General features: G+C 47.2%; 1 protein-coding gene across 11 annotated transcripts in view; it reads right to left on the minus strand.

The window, feature by feature from the left end:
• Window positions 1-11,599: 11,599 nt before the first annotated feature.
• The window catches only part of MIER1 (MIER1 transcriptional regulator), a 54,762-nt gene continuing 50,486 nt past the window's right edge, over window positions 11,600-15,875 (minus strand). For all 11 annotated transcript variants that reach the window (XM_043552861.1, XM_043552858.1, XM_043552859.1 and 8 more), the window contains one exon: window positions 11,600-14,971. In XM_043552861.1, the coding sequence (XP_043408796.1) occupies window positions 14,646-14,971 (326 nt within the window). In that variant the 3' untranslated portion in view covers window positions 11,600-14,645. The remainder of the gene's footprint in view (window positions 14,972-15,875) is intronic.

Below are 15,875 nucleotides of genomic sequence, written 5' to 3' on the forward strand. Positions count from 1 at the left end.
CATGAAACAGCTGATGGGGAGGGAGAAGAAGGTGCTGATCAGCGGGGCTGCCAGTGGGTGGGAGGCGCGCGGGGATGCGGGGAGCTGATATGGGGCCTGCTGATGTATTACTGTGGCTCTTTGGCAATGTACACTGGTAAATTCTGGCTCCTTCTCAGGCTCAGGTTGGCCACCCCTACTTTAGCTCAAGCAGTAGATGCTAATACTTTTTGGTAGGGAGGCCATGGGTTTAAATCTCCACTAATAATCCAATCAGCAGCATTTATGAGGTTTCTGTAGGATTATATAGTGTCATGTAGTTCAGAGTATAATGCTATATTCTTCCCACTGCTGCTTACATCCCAGTTCATGCTGTCTCACTACCAGAAGAGGACAGCAAAAGTTACTGATGGATTTAAAAAGGCTCTGTCAGCTATTCATTTACTACCACAACCCAATAATCTTTGAGGAGAAGACGAATCCCTGAATCCAGACAGCAGTTTATCAGAAGCAGTCACTTGCCTCGACTATACTGAATGATTAGTTAAGTTCTCTGCTTGTCTTCTAAAGTTCATACAATAGCTTTTTATAGAACACTTTCAGTCACAAAGACAACTTAAAACCACAGATTACTTCAAACCTCTGTAGTGCAATGTGCACACAACAGACCTACAATGACAAGAAGCAAAGCTGAAACTGCAGGTGGGAATTATATGAGGAGAATTTTATTATGGAAGGGGGCCGGGACACTGAAGTGAACACCTCTGCTCTTGCAAAATAGTGTTGTGGGAAAGCTAATGATAAAGTGGTTACAATTGCTCTTTTTTCATCACAGTTGAAAGACCGCAGCACGGTGCCGCCTCGTTGGCCCACTGGTTCATTGCTTCAAAGAAAAGCTTCACTAAAGGAATTACCAGCATTCCTGCAGCAATCTCTAGTTTTCTTGGAGCCCCTCGCTATATGCCTGATCTTGCTTCGCTTGTGAGATCTGGCGTGATCAGTGCACTACTGGGACTCAGACTTTGGTTCTATCCCACCTCCATCAATGACCTGCTCCAGGAGCCAGGACAAGTCCCTTCACACTGTTGTGCCCCTATTTCCCCTCTTGCTCTTTGTCCAACTTATCGATTTAGAGTGTGAAATATTTGCAGTAGGGTCTCTCTTACAAACACATTTTAACAGGGCTTAGCACCGTGGAGCCCTGTTCTTGGTGGGGGTCCCTAGTGCTATGCTGGTAAGAATAATAAATATGCATGTTGATTTTTAAATATTAAAAAAAAAAAAAAAAAAAAAAAAAAAAAACCTTGAGTCACTAAGAAGCCAGATACAGAATGGGGATTGAGCACCAGTATCTGGGACATGCTCCTAATGTGGAAACCAGGTGTTGGGAGTTTTTGGGTACAGACTCAGGACCAGTGGCTACTGATAAATGAGTAAGTGCAGTTATGTGATCTGTGTCTAGTACACATCTGCTTTTCACATATTTCACTTCATCAGTTTCCAGATGAAATGTGTTCTATAAATAGTGAATGTAGTGCTTGTAAAAGGCTCTGTTTACTTTTTTATAGACAGCAATAACTGTAAGCTTCCCAAAATGCCTAGCAAATGTGCCTAAGGCCTGGTCTGTTTAAAACTGTAGATGAGTTTTCCTGTCCTTTCAGTACATAGGCTCTGTTAACTGAAGGGGCATTTGTGATAGGACATGTGATCTCCCCACTTCAATTAAACCCTAAGTGTAGTCTGACTACTGTGCCATTTTCTATAGGCAGCTAAACACTCAAATGGCTGCTAGAGCCTATTTGTACCTATATTTTTGCCTTAACTTATTACTTTAGTATAGGGTAACCAGATGTCCCAATAAAAGCGGACTGTCACGATTTTTAGTTCTTTGTCTAAGAACATGCATGATGCATGGTTGGGACAACATTTGTCCTGATATTGCAGCTTCGGCTGCTCCAGTGTTTTCCCCCACCCCCTCCTTTCCACAACTCCCCTCCGGCTGCTTTTTTTTTTTTTTTTTGGGGGGGGGGGGAGGCTTCCCCCATGTGTCCCGATACTTTGTCCGTTTCATCTGGTCACCCTACTTTAGTAGGGGTGCCAGGTGTTTGGTTTTTGACTGGAACGCCTGGCCGAAAAGGGACCCTCATGGTGCTGGTCAGCACCGCTGACTGGGGTGTTAAAAGTCAGGTCAGTGGTGCAGCAGCATAAGCTCCCTGCCTTCTGTGGGGCTCCCCAGAAGCAGTGGCGTGTCCTACGTGGAGGAGCAGCCAGGGGGCTCCGCGTCCTGCACCCACCGCAAGAGCTGGCTCTGCAGCTCCCGCAGATGGGGCAGGGCACATAGGTGCCTCGCCCCACCTCTGCATAGGAGCTGGGGGGAGGAGGGACATGTCACTGCTTCTGGGAGCTGCTTGAGGTAAGGGCCCCTGGAGCTTGCACCCTGACCCTGTCCTGCACCCCAACCCCCTGCATCAGTCCTGATCCTCCTCCCACTCTCTGAAACCCTCAGTCCCAGACTGGAGCACCCTCCTGCACCCCAAATCCCTCATCACCAGCCCCACACCAGAACCTGCACTCCCAGCTGGAGCCCTCACACACACCCTGCACCCTAACATCCTGCCCCAGCCCTGGTGAAAATGAGTGAGGGTAGGGAGAGCGAGCAACAGCGTTAGAGGGGGATGGAGTCGGGGTAGGCAGAGCCTTAGAGGAGGGGCAAGATGGGCAGGACAAGGGTGTTCAGTTTTGGTTGTGTGATGACACCAGCCATCAGCAAATCTTAAGAACAGTGCTGACTATGCTAGGGCATCTGCCACCACCACAAGGCCCAACTCCCCAGTTACTATCAAATTGTATATGGAAGCCTCAGTGCTCCAGGCAGTTTAACTCCTTTTGTTTGTTTGTTTTTACTGCTTGGGGGTATTGGTCTCCAAAATATGTTAACCAGATATTGCATTTTTCACAAACATGTCAGGTGGGAGGGGCACTTACCCATCAGCCTGGGCTAGCAGGACCCAGTGAGCAGGGGTGGCAAATCTCCATGTGGTGCCTTAGCACCAGCAATATTCAGAGCCCAGGGAACCCAGCTCCATCAATATTTGGGGCTGGGTGTTAACCCTGGCTCCAGCTACTGCCCCCCTGCCTGTCCCCTGGCCACCTCTTCCTGCCCCCAGCCCCCCACGCACCTCCCTGGGCCCCAGAGCAGAGCGTCCCTGCCTCTGCCTCTGCCATGCAGCTCCATGCTGCCTCCCTCCAGCAACTGCTGCCGCAGGGTCCTATTCTCTCTCCCTCCCTCCCCCCACTCCATCTCAACTGCCAGGGCACACTGACTGAGCCTGCCCTTCCACCTCAGACCCTTCCCTTTTCTGGTGGGACCCTCCGCCAGCACAGGTGCCCGCACCCACAGTCACCGCTCCTGCCCTTTGCTGGGCAAGGAGGCAGCCCCATCCCTCACCCCCAGTGAGGCTACAGTCAGGGGCAACAGCAGGGGAGGAGGCGCTTGCAGCACCCCACGGCACCCACCATGGGGGAGGCAAGGGAGATTCCTGGACCTGAGAGGGGCCCTAGGAGCACATGCGGGGGGGGGTGGGAAAGGGGGGCTTCTCACCCAGAGCTCACTGCTGCCAGCAGGGAAAGGGCTGGGGGGAGTCCTGTCTTGGAGGAGCCTGCCTGCACCCCAAACTCATCCCCAGCCCTGCCCCACCCCCGAGCCCACACCCCCAGCCAGAGCTTTCACCCCCCCCACTGCACCCTCTACCCTAGCCCTGAGCCCGCTCCAACACCCCAGTCCCAGCCAGAGCCCTCATCCTCCTGCACCCCAACACTCTGCTCCAGCCCTGACCCCCTCCAATCTCCAGCTCCAGCCCTCATCCCCCCACACCCCAACCCTCTGCTCCAGCCCTGAGCCCTCTAACCAACCCCTCATCTCCAGCCCCAGCCAGACCCCTCATCCCCCAACCCTGAGCCCCTTCCAACACCACAGAGCCCTCATCCCTCCGCACTCCAACCCTTTGCCCCAGCCCAGAGCCTCTCTAACCCCTCAACCCTCCCAGCCCCAGACAGAGCCCTCACCCCTTAGATCCCTACTCTTGGCCTGAGCCCCTCCCATACCCCACAGCCCTCACCCCTGCACCCCCCCTCCCATCCCCAAACTCCCTCCCAGAGCCTGCACCCCAATCCCCTGCCCCAGCCTAGGGGCTGCATCCCAGACCTTCTCCCCGACCCAAACTCCCGCCCAGAGCCTTGGGCAGGTGGGAGGGGGGCAGAGGCGGGTTCTGGGTGCCACCAAAATTTCGACAAACGTGCCACCCCGGTGCTGCCCACGCCAGCGGGCAGCTCGGACCCCCAAAAGCGCCTGTTGCTGAGGGGGGTAAAGGGGGGAAGGGGGTGTCCCAGAGCCAGGGGCACGCCAAGGCTCCTGAGCCTGCCCTGCAGCTGAACCAGCCCAAGGCCCCTCGGCGCTGCACAGCGGCGTCGCGCGCTGCCCGCCCGCCCCGATGCGTGCGCGGGGCTGCAGGAAGCGCTGCCGGCCACCAGGGGGCGCCTGCGCTGCAGCCTCCGTGGAAGGCCCCAGCGCGGCGCCGGCTGCTAGGCCAGGGCAGGCGCCTGAAGAAGGGAACGGCCCAGCGGCGCGTCCAAATCCCCGCTCCCAGCCCCGCCGAACCCCTGAAACGCGGCCCAGCGCCCCACGCACACACCGCCCACTCCCCGTAATGCCGCCCACCCCAAGCACAGCCGAGCTCCCCCCAGTACCCCAACCCCGCCCCCCCGTAATATCCCCCACCCCCCGACACCCAGCATTCCCCAAGCCCCTGAAACACCACTCGCCCCCCAAGCCCTGCAAACACCCCCAGCTTCCCCACAACCGAATACCCCCCCCCCCCCAGGATCCGCCAAGCCCCACAAACACCTTTGCCTTTAGGGTGGACTAAGGCTATGATGTCCAAAGGGGGGGGGGAGGAGGCGCACTGCCATGCAAAAAATTTAAGGGGCGGGGGGGAGTGGGGGGGGAATTTGCACCTGACAAGGGTGTTGCCGGCACCCAGTGCCGAGAGGCAAAACAACAGCAGGGGTTCGTTACCTGGGGTGCTTCACTCAATAATCACAACGGGGTGGAGAAGCAGAAAAGTTTATTTGAAGCTTCAAAAAGGTACAGGGAGATTTGAATCTCAAATCCTGAACACAGAGCAGGAAGTTACACAGGCTTTTATACATCCTTTTTCCCAGCATACTTATCCAATAGCAAGGTGCCCTGAGTATCCATATAGCCAGCCAAGCCAGTTCCCAGCTAGTTCCCTGGTTCTCTGTATCATTTGTTAAACTATACATAAAGCTGCTTTATTCAGCATTGTTCTTCCATATCTGCCCTGTTTGGCCTTGCTTAGTTTCAGGCAGTCTGACTGCAACATATTGTTGCAGAGCCTCAGCATAACTGCTGTGAATGCCTCCAGGTTGGGCAGGGGGCCAAGGACACTTGGGCCTAGTGCGCATAGCTGCTGTGAGTGCCTCCAGGCCCGGGGGCAGGAAGGGTACTTCGGCCTAGTGCGTGGGAGCTTCATCGACACTCGTGGTCTTCCATCCCCTCGAGTTACCTAGTGCCCAGAATCATAGACTATCAGGGTTGGAAGGGACCTCAGGCGGTCATCTAGTCCAACCCCCCCCCTGCTCAAAGCAGGACCGATCCCCAATTTTTGCCCCAGATCCCTAAATGGCCCCCCTCAAGGATTGAACTCACAACCTTGGGTTTAGCAGGCCAACATTCAAACCACTGAGCTGTATCGTTCGACGTGCTGCCAAGCCGACCCGCGGGTCTGGCCCAGAGCAGGGAGGTCAGGGCACAGCTGTAACTTTAGCACAGGGCTTACACTAGCTGCGCTCCCTCCTGACCAGGCAGCTCCAGCTCTGTGCGGATGAGAGGCCCAGTATCCCCAGCCTGCCTGTGCCCCTGCCCCAGTTGAGTCACGCATCGAAGTGCTGGGCCCCATTACATGTCTTTGCTGACTTTAGAGGTGCCTGGCTGCCCCCAACTGGCCAGATTTCAGGGGAACCCAGAGCCTACATGGAGCTTGTCAAAGGGCTGGACAGCTCCCCGCACCCAGCCTGAGCGCAGGGCCACTCGGTGGGCAGAATTGCTGACAGGTGCGTAGCTGTGGGCACGCCTGGTGGCCGGGGCTAAGCTGTGCATGTGGTGAGATCCAGGGGGTGGGGGGGTGGTTCTGGCCACGCCTGCGCCCCTCCCTTGTCAATGGTTCCCTGCAGCAGCCATCTGCCCTGGCCCAGCAGCAGAGCAGTTGGCATGGTATTGAGGCCTTGTGGCAGGGCAGGCGCCACTTGGCAGCCATTCCTGCAGCCCCACAGCCCAGGTGCTAATAGCACTGGGGACGGGGCAGTGCAGCAGTGGCCCATGGGCAGTAGGGCAGCCTTAGCCCTAACTGTACTGCTGCAAGCAGCCTTGGGCTGGTTCATCTGCAGGGCAGGCTCAGGAACCTTGGGCTCTGGGAATCCCACCCCCCCACAGGGCATGGGCCTCCTGGCTCATTTGGTGACGTTGCCCCATAGGTTGGGAAGCACTTAGGGTTGCCACCTGAGGTACAAAACCCCATGATATTCCTGTGCCCATAATGCTGGCCATATGTACCAAGCCCCCACCACAGCTCCTGTGGGCCAACCTGGGACACATGGCCCGCCTAACAGAACTCCACTGCCCTGTGCCTACCCCTGGGAGGGGGAAATCCCCTATCACAGCCCACCTGCACCCCCAGCCGTGGAGCTACTTGAGCCAGCAGGGCTGGAGCAGGTGTCTCCCTCCTCTTGACGATACTATGGTGCCATGTTTGGAAGTTAGGGTACACGTGCACCCAGTGGCCCCTCTGAAGTCTGGAAGGTGTTCTTGAGGGGCATAGACAGACACCAGTGAAGCCAAGGGGAGGAGGTATGTTCTGGGGTTGGGGTGAGCAGGACAGCTGGAGCTGGCTGGGGTGGGGGTGGGGGAGAAATCATATGGTGGAGCGGGGCATGCAAGCTGAGATAGCAGCATTGGTTGGTTGACTTTCTCCAGGAACCAGAAGAATGGGGAAAAGCTGCCACTGCCGTGGGAATTTCTCTGCAGATACAGTGAAAGGTTCTGAAAACCCCTGAAGTTGGCAAGTCCGGCAGCAGCCAGGCACCTGACGCATAGACAGACCTAGAGCACAGGGATGCCTATGCAGAATGAGGAGCTACACACAGACTCACTGGCTATGTAAATGTAGAATTAACAGGGATAGGTGGGAGACCATATGTGAGGGTGGGGTAGGATTGGATGTGAAGCAACGCAGATGCATGGAGCCAATAGAAGTAGGATAAAACAGACACAATGCTTGGTTAAATTTGTTAAACTTTTGGATGCAGCATAAGAATGGCTATGCTGCGGAGACCAAAGATTCAGCCAGCCCACTATCCTGTCTTCCGACAGTGGCCAATGCCAGGTGCCCCAGAGGGAATGAACAGAACAGGTAATCATCAAGTGATTCATCCCGTGTCACCCCTTCCCAGCTTCTGGCAAACAGAGGCTAGGTTGCTGCAGCCTTGTCAGTGCCAGGATAAGGGAGGTGGGGGGGTGAGTTAATATCTTTTATTGGACCAACCGCTGGTAGTGAGAGATGAGCTTACACAGAGCTTTTCTTCATCTGTCTGTCTCTCATCAGCAGTAGTTACCTATCTTGTTAAACTTTTGTCAGTTTCAAATGGTGCTAGGGAGGCAAAAGAGAGCACAATCGTTTGCACTGGATGGTTTTTCACCTAAGTCGGGTCTTAGGGGGCACTTGACAGTTTTATGTATATTTGGAGTGATTGTTTGCTGCCTTCCCTCCCTCCCAACTTAGAAGAAAATAACATGTACTGCATAGCTATAAACCTAGCCCTGAGCTTCTCTCCCCACTACCCTCCCCCTCCATCCCAGTCAGCTGCTGTTCACTTACAGACAGTCTCTTTGGCCATATTTTGTAACCAAGTGTGCACCTGGTGGAGAGGGTGGAACGAGGTGGGTGAGGGAAATGCAGGAGGGAGAAAGAAAGGATGGGTATGGGACTGTTCAGGTATGAGGGAAAAGAGAGGGAAGGAACTTGTGCTGAGAAGGCCAGGGCTTTGAAGCAGCATGGAGTGAGGGTAGGAGCATAGGTTCTTGTTCCACTGGACAGTGTAGCCGCTTCCCCTTCACTCACACTCTAACCTAGCACATTAAATGTGGCTCGTATGACACCCTCTGCAAAGTGAAACTCCTAGCAAACCAGCATACAAGGCTAAGGATGAAGACCCTATTTGGACAGCATGCAGTATGGCCCTTTCATGGCCCGGGTCATTTACTGAATAGGATGTTTAAATGTGAGCTGCTGCAGGGCTGTACCCAGCTCCACAATCAGTCTGGCCCATGGAAGAATAAGTACCTGCAGTAGGGTGACCAGACAGCACCTGTGAAAAAATGGGACAGGGAGTAGGGGAGGGAGGTAATAAGAGCCTATATAAGAAAAAGACCCAAAAATCAGTACCATCCCTATACAATCAGGACATCTGGTCACCCTAACCTGCAGGCCTGGCTGGTGCAATAGTTACCTCCAGCTGAACATACTGTAACAGTAAAGAGGAAGAAAGTGGGTTAAAATAATGCAAACACTTGAAAAAATTTTGAGACACACACTAAGCGCCCAGAGAGTACAGCACACTGAATAAGAAAGACATTAGGGAGCATTAACACACTATTGCAGAAGTGCAGATGCACAGGAGACAACAGAAAATGTGGCAGATATAGCAGTGAGGAAACACCTGTTGGAAGCTAAAGAAAGCTTAAACAAGTCTGCCGCGGTGCAACATTTAGGGCAAATATTGGGAAAAAGCAACAGGTTTTTAAGAGTTGAATCGAAGGCCTTGTCTATACTAAACAGTTGGCCAACGAAAGTCAGCTAACAAAACAGCGCACCCTGCAACATTCCTTCCACCAATTTAACTCTCTTGCTCTGCCGACATAATAAAACCACTTTGACGAGCCACACAGAGCTTTAGCAACGAAGTTAGAATGAGACAGTGTCAGTGTAGACACTGCCCTTGCTTATGTTACCCTAAGTGGCCTTCAGGAGGTGTCCCACAATGCTGACCATGACTACTCTGGCCAGCAGTTTCAACTCCGTTGCCCTACAGTCAGGAACACAGGCACTTCTAGTGAGCCCGTTCTGAAACCACCCAGACCCTCTGTCCCATCTTGCACCTTCTCCCTGGGCCACACTCACCATGGTTAGTGCTCTGGCCATGCTGGGGGCTTGCCAAGGAAAAGTGAGGTGTATGTAACTTGTATGATTCAAGACTGAGTGCACTCACAATACTGACACTGTGTATTGTTTCTTTTGCTTCTGCAGATGAGGGCCAGCTCCTGCGCACTGGCGGAGCGTCTCTGTCAGATAAGGAAGTGAACGAGGAGTAAGGAGGACGTGTTTCGAGAAGTGCTGCAATCGTCTGATCATGCAGATAGAGAACACAGAGCATGGAAAGAGAAATTAAAAACTCAGACTGGATAGCCAGGAAAGGAGACAGGTAGAAGCGGATAATAGAGGGGCAGGAGCAAATGATAAAGCTTATGGAGGACCAAATAGAGATGCTCAGGTCCCTGATGGTACTGCAGTTAGAACAGCAGATTGTGTTCGTAACACTCATCACAAGACTGGAGAGCGGTGCAGGATCCATGCTTTCAGGCACAGATGGCAGGTACAAAGTTTACAGGGGCAGTTCAAAAAATGCCACGAAATGTAATCAGAAGCTCATGGAATGATGAGACGGAGAAAACTGCATCATGGGGTGGTGAGCCCACCCCAAATGTACTGCAATCCATTCCCAGAACTCTTAGCAGCAGAAGGTGGCGATTTGCACAGTGGGATAGCTACCCACGGTGCACTGCTCTGTCAGTGCTAGAGCACCAACCGTGGACATGCTCCGCTGACACAAGGTGTGTTGTGTGAATATGCACAAGCAATGTAAGTACAGTGGTTTATAATCACCAATGTGACTTAAGTTGACTTAACGCTGTAGTGTAGACATGGCCTAAGATTTTCTCAATGTTTGGTATACTTCTATAGAGGGCCACCTGTAAATACAGTAATTAAGGAATTCTGCTAGTCAATACACAAACTGCATTTAAAACTGGTGATTGACCTGAGGCTTAAAACCGTGATTCTCTAAAGAACAAAACTGATGCTATGTTTTAAAATGCTCTTTTATCAGCTCAGCTCTTAAAGGAAAAACATCAGTAGAGATTGAAATAATTTTGCTGGCATAGCTGATGGGTCAGGAGCACAGCTTGTTAGCATTACAGCAATTTTATGTGGGGAAATAGGCACCAATGGCCCTATCATTAATCCAAGCCATCAGGTTTATGCCATTCAAATTACACTCGTATTAATTTATTTTCTAACCCCTCGGTACAGGTCAAAGTTGAAAGAACATTCATCAATTTCCAAATTCCTTAGTGAAATGGGATGGAAATCTGGAGCCATGGGCTGAGACCAGGCAACAAGCTTGCAGTGAAACAGGCAGAGTATGTGGAGCGATCAAACGATTCCATTTTATATCCAAGACCCCATGTCAGAGTGGAGCACTTCGCTCTCCATCTCAATCCCCACTTCTTCCACCTTCCCATACAGTCTCTCACCATCTTCCCTGCTGATTTTCCCCAGGGAAAATGGGGCCATAATCAGGCACAGAGACAACAGTGGTTGGCAGGGCTTCCCTAGCATAGCCATATTGGTCCTCCAAAGCCATGATCAGCACCGCTATGAGAACCCTTAATGTTCAGATAACTAAGTGCAGACACACTTCTGCCTGGTGTTTCAAGGCAGGAGACATTAGACACTGTGCTCCCTGCGCCTCAGTTGAGCTGATAGGCTAAGATGAAGGTGGGAAAAGCAGTTCCTCTGGGCTAAGGCATCTATACTTGATATCTCCATCATGGAGGAAGGGGAATGGTGGGGAGCCCTTAGTATGCCAATGCTTTGGTGCAGAGACCCTGCTTACCCTGTGGTGCTGTATGATAACCAGAGCTGAAGCAGCTATCTGTAGAGCCAAGGCCCCTCACCCCCAACCCCAGGTTCCCCTGCACATAAACCGGTTCCTCCTCCATCCCTCACTAAATCTCTCACTCCTCAAAGCCCCACCAACTTGTCTGCCCTCCCACATTTCTCTCAGAGCCCATCCCTCACAGCCCTGCTTGGCTCTCCATGGTCGCTGAAGGAACTAGTGAGTCAGGAAGGCAGGAGGCATTGGGAAAGAGAAGTAGCTGAAGTAACTGGACAGGTCTGTTAGTTCACAGTGTAGCCCAATTACATAATCACAAATTAGGGAAATAACTGAGTATGAGAGAAGTTTGGAGAAAATTCAGTTGTTCACAGAAGTTAGTCTAAGATTTGGAGACTAAACTCAATAATTAAACTGGAAAACAAAGGGAATTTCACTTTTGGTATAAGTGTAAATCACAATCTTCACTCTGGAGTTGCTACCAACTCCCCTGTAAGACATGACTATATATTTGCACATCCTTCAGAATTATTCACTCAATTAAAAGTTCTGCTCTGAATTTAGAAATCTCAATAATTGTATACAAAGACAATCCATTAAAAAAATATTTTAATAAGCTTTTCCAGAATTGCAGACAGGGAATGGGGAAAGGAGAAGGGAATTACTAACAGTGCAAAATTACTATGCGTGAAAAAAAACGTATAAAAACTAATTTGTAAATTTTTAATTTTTTTTTCAAAATATCACTTTAAATCTTTTATAAAGCCCAACAAAGGTTAGTTCTGTTGAACTGAATTTTTGATTCAGGCTGCACTCTTAAAGCACTTCATGAACCAGGACACCTGATCCAGCTGGATACATCATGACAGTGCTTGAAAAATATACTAAATGTTACACATAAGCTGCTGTCTTTTCAATGCAGTTTGGAAGCTGGTTCATATTCCTTGGTTCCAAACTGTGCTGAATGTTTCTGAAATGAATCAAAGTTACTATATTACTAGAATTTTAAATAGTACTAGTAGTGCAATGACTTATCAAATTATAGTGGCTGCATTTTGAAGAACATGAACCAAATATTGTATAAAACACCTGCATAAAACAAAATGCAAATTATAATTAAATACTTCTTTAAGAATAGCTGAGCATTACATATTATATGATTATGGAATGTCAGATCTCTTTAGGCATACCATAAAAAGATTAAAAACAAATCAACATTTCTGAAAATGTACACAGTGCCATATTTTATACACAAGCCTGAGACAATTTACTTATAAACTCTCCTATAAAATGTTTTTGCAAGTATTTCCACTTGCAAACAAAAATGCATACAAATAATAAATTGAAAATAGGATTCTGATTAAAGAGGTAAAGATTTTTAGAAGCACTGCACTACCTTCGTTCTGAAACTTTCTAAATACCATCTCTGATATAAGACTTGATACTTTGGATTTCTGTTAAACCAAATTTTAAAACTGACAATGACCTCCTCCTAAAACAATCACTCCACAAGATTAATGCAGGCCATAAATTAAACACTCTCTTGATTATGTCTGTATAAACTGCTATCTAGTTTCAGTTAGATTAATGTCAATGCCCTAATGTCAGCAGAACTAGTTAAAACAGATCACCTAACACGTCTGAGAAAAATGGGCTAATTTCACACCCAGCATAACTAAGTCAGTCAATGGAGTTACACAGGTCTGAATTTGGCTCAGCATTTCTAACTCTGCCTCATGATCATTTGTGAAAAGCAAAAACTGGTGGGAAGGGGGAAAAAAAGTTGTGTTTTTGTAAGTCAATGTGATAATCAAATTAGTTTGAAACCACATGACCATAATTTTCAAAGTAAAGCTCTGAAGACACGTATAAATTTTTGAAGACCTGCAGAAATAACCAAGTTAAAAAAAAAAGGTAACAGTATATTTGTAAAACCACAGAAGTAGAAGACAAGAGTTTATAAATTAGACAATCAGGGCAATGTTTCCTGTGAGTTTCTTTACACTATTTTGTGTAGCTGTGGCTAAAAAGCACTGGTACTGTAAACTTTGTAAACTTTCTACTTCACAGACATAACCCCCCACCTCAGCAAAATTTCAAACATTTATTGGGAAAGCTACAACGAACAGATTTAGCATCTCCCTCCCTTGATAAGGGTTTTCCTTTCTAGCAAAATCTCTTAAAAATAGATACCAATGCTTACTATCGCCTCTTACATATATACATGTATATATGTTTACATACATGCTGTGCCAACTATGTACATAGATGCTGCTTCTGCACCTGCTGAAGTAGTCAATAATATGAATCCCAACATTTCACAGAGATGCAAGATCAGGCCCACAGTTACCAGCTGTGCATTAAATTCCTAACTTATGCAACCAGAGTCACTTGACCCATTTCCTACCCCTTCTGTGGTCACTGAAATGCACAAGATTATTAAAAATCATGAATAATCTAATGCCTGAACTTGGCTAATGAATTTTTAACATATTTAAGGATTTGGCTGAAATTAAGCTTTTGTCTGACCTCAAAAATAAAATTTGAAAATGTATAATAAAAGCAAGAAAGTTTGCGCAATAAAAGCATCATGCTTAACTCCAAAATTCTCAAAATCACTATTTGTCCTTAGACAGAAATTTGAGAAGTCAGATTCTCATAATTATGTGACTGCTTTAACCGTCCTATTTTAACCTTTAACAATTTTAATGTTTACAGTTTTCTGAGAAGAAAATATGACTTGGTAATAACTACATAAACACTTAAAAATTTGTTTTTAGTATGTTTTTTGTTTTTTAAGAAAAAGACTTTAGCAAAATAAAAATGAAGCTGACATTAGACTCAGAATATCTATTTTCTCATAAAAGTTTACCAATTGTACAAGTTAAGAAAATTATACAAGCTTTTGTTTTAAGAAAGGACAGCTCAATCAAGACATAAGTACTGTAAAAATCTTTCAAAGGCTACAAAGAAATCTGGAAAAATACAGAACGTATTTCTTTAGCCCAGATAAGAATATGGAAGACATCATTGATGTCAACAATTTTACATATACAAACCTGACTTGGTTTATTTTTTAAAAACTTCTATATATAAAAATAATCGTGCTCATAACTTTCAGGATTCATAGGAGTTCCTTAATTGTATACCACTTCTCTTCATCTAGACTGAAAATCTTTACACCTGCTCCTCCACTGTGTCTTGGAATTATAATTTCATACTAACTACTAGTGACATTTTGAGATTTGAATCAGCTCTCCTCTTTAAAAAAATGTAATTTGTACAGTAGAACTATATCTACAAACAATTTGAAGAATGTGTATAAAAGAGAAATTTCCTTTATAAATTAAGCAGGAAATGTGTTTACCATATAAAACAAGTTTATGGATTCATTTCTCAAACACCTTAAAATACCTAAATACTGCCAGAACAGTAATAGCCCATAGTTCTGTGAAACAAAATATTCCAGTTCTGCATTTCAGGTCTGAAATAAAACAGAAGAACTTCAGAGCCAACTCAAAGGTGAAAGAAAAATCTCAGATTGCTTCAAGGAGTTTGATTTTGTAAGGTAACCCATCAACCCTGAAAATTTTAGGCACCCCAGAATTTACTCCAAGGAATAAAATCAGTTCTCATATTCAATCATCCAAAGTCTCTAGTTCTTCAAATTTCACATGTGATATTGCTTCTTGAAAATACTCTGAGGAACCTGGACTTTCTTTTCCATTGCTGTTGATTCTTCTCCTCTTTGCAGGTCTTTCATTTTTTTCTTCAAAATCATTTTCATTTCTTGCAGCCGAATGAGCAAGTTTAGGGTCAATGGAAAGGTTTTCAGTTTCATATCCATTTGTGTCCAGATCTGTGTGAGGTGTTTTCTTACCACCTGTAGGTCCATTCACATGCAATCCTTCAATTTTTACTTCATCTTTACTCGATATCTCACCTGGACCATTAGTGGATACACCTGCAATACAGAAGAAATATGAACTAGATATTTAAGCAATTTCTATCAATACAGTAGACCCTTAGGTCCATAAAACCAAAAAGCCAATCTTCGGTATAAGTATCTTCATCATGTGACATCTCAAATTTACTGCCATTCCAAGAGATCCATCCCTGAAGCTATGGAAAGCTGTAGCTCAGATCCAGACACAACAACATCCTATAGAATACAGCAGTACCACAGTCTTGCTGGATAATCAAACTACAGCTTTTACAGTCAATCTAGTTCGGATACATATGCCTAAGGTACCACAGATTATAAGGTTCATGCCTATATCAACCTGAGAAGAGTTAACTGAATAGTTTTCCCTCAAGGCTACAGCTCCCATTCTAAAGCACAAGGAAACTCCTTCCTCAAAAACCCAAATTGTTACTTTTTCTAAATCGTATAAGATGAAAGCAATAAATGGAAACTGATCTACCATGAAGATAGCATCAAGTTTCTGTGTCTAAGCTACAGTGACTGGCAGTTGAGAAAAATATACTCCTAACCCAGCCTGGAGGTTTCACAGACTTTCAGGTCCATCTCACGTGCAATAAAGGAGCTGTTTCTTTTCCACAATCCTACTGTAATTTTCCTCTCTACACCTCAGCATTACTTAGCAAGAGATGATTGATAGCTTGTGTTCTTTAACTTTCAAAGTTGCTTAATGCATTCTTTTTAAGGTATTAGAAAATTTTAAACATTTGTCATTGATACTCCTTGATTAAAAATGATCTAATTAAAATGCTCTTCTACACTGAAGAGTGCCTAACAATGAGAGCATGGGGTTTCATGTTTATTGTGTCCCATGGAGTTCCAAATCAAACAGGCGCAGTTTACAAACAATTTTTCCCCCTTAATTGCCAGCCTTGAAAGTTCAGCT

Source organism: Chelonia mydas, chromosome 8, assembly GCF_015237465.2.
Source record: "Chelonia mydas isolate rCheMyd1 chromosome 8, rCheMyd1.pri.v2, whole genome shotgun sequence".
Classification (NCBI taxonomy): Eukaryota; Metazoa; Chordata; order Testudines; family Cheloniidae; genus Chelonia; species Chelonia mydas.